General features: G+C 50.0%; 1 protein-coding gene across 1 annotated transcript; it reads right to left on the reverse strand.

Annotated features, from left to right (window-relative positions):
• Nucleotides 1-662: 662 nt before the first annotated feature.
• On the reverse strand, nt 663-1,130 carry LOC100906144 (uncharacterized). Its single transcript, XM_003737929.1, has one exon. The coding sequence runs from the start codon at nt 1,128-1,130 to the stop codon at nt 663-665; it is 468 nt and encodes a 155-aa protein (XP_003737977.1).
• Between the last annotated feature and the right edge of the window lie 59 nt (nt 1,131-1,189).

Genomic DNA, 1,189 nt, shown 5'->3' on the forward strand with positions numbered 1-1,189 from the left:
TATGTAGTTGTCATCGCTGAGGCTTTCCAGCCCTGCGAGCACGTGCCAGTGTTCTATGTTGTGAGCGTGTTGAGCGTCTGTTAGTGTGAGATCTATGTGTGATGTCTGGTCCCGTCTTTCGAACGTCGGTTTCTCCCCTTCATTGTGGACTGCAAGGTCGTTTGCAGCCACCCATTCCTCTAGGATTTTCTCCCTGCTGTTTGCGCTCCTGCTCCCCCAGAGTGGGGAAGCCGAGTTGAAGTCCCCTGCAATCAATATTGGCTTGTTTATGCGTCTAGTGTTAATGCTTGCGCTGAGTTCTCTGAGTGTCTCCTTAAATTCGTCCGTGGTGGCATTTGGGGAGAGGTAGCAGCTGTACACCGAGTATTCCGGGGCCTCTGCCCAAACAAAGTCGTTTCTACGTCCAGAGTGGAAGGGTATGGGTGTACCCATGAATTTGAGGGCCGCAGATTTTTGAGTGTTTGTTATCCAGTCTCTGCCCGTGTGTCCTAGGTTTGGTTCCGAGGCAACTATTATGTTGGCCCTCAGCTGTTTCGCGGTTTTAATTGCCAGGTCCTGTGCCGGTTTGGATCTGTTGAGATTAATTTGGAGGAATTTAATCGTGGGGGTTACGTTGATAGGGTTTTGTATGCGTATTCTGTCCATGTTGTGTGTGTGTGTTATCATTTTCGACGTCTCAGATTTTCGATCTTCTCTTTCATGAGCTTTCGGTAATTCTGGCAGTTGTAGGAGTTGCTGGTATGACCCGTCTGTTCAGCTTCCCCGCAGTACTTCTCATTTGGGCATTCTTTCGGAACATGTCCGGTTCGCGTACATTTGAAGCAAGCTCTCTCTAGGCTCGCCGGCTCTTTGCAATGTTTGTTAATATGCCCCAAAGAGAGGCAGTTAAAGCAGAGCGGAATGTCGAACCGTTCCACTATCCTGCAGAAGGTTAGTCCTATCCTGATCTTACCAGACGTGATGAGTTTATCCGCCGACTTCCTGGGGAGGAGGGCCTTGGTTCGCCATGCGCCTGATCTGAGTTTAGTCTGTTCGTATATCTTGAGTTCGCTTGCCCCTGTCTCCTCGGTTATTCTGCCCGCAATTTCCTCATTCGTGGTGGCTCCGTCCAGGTCTAGTATCTCGATCATCTTCCTACCCTCTTGCCTAATCTCAAAGAGGTGGTTTGTCCTCTCCCGGATGGTCTCGG

This window comes from Galendromus occidentalis, unplaced genomic scaffold, assembly GCF_000255335.2.
Source record: "Galendromus occidentalis unplaced genomic scaffold, Mocc_1.1 scf7180000075691, whole genome shotgun sequence".
NCBI classification, from domain to species: Eukaryota; Metazoa; Arthropoda; class Arachnida; order Mesostigmata; family Phytoseiidae; genus Galendromus; species Galendromus occidentalis.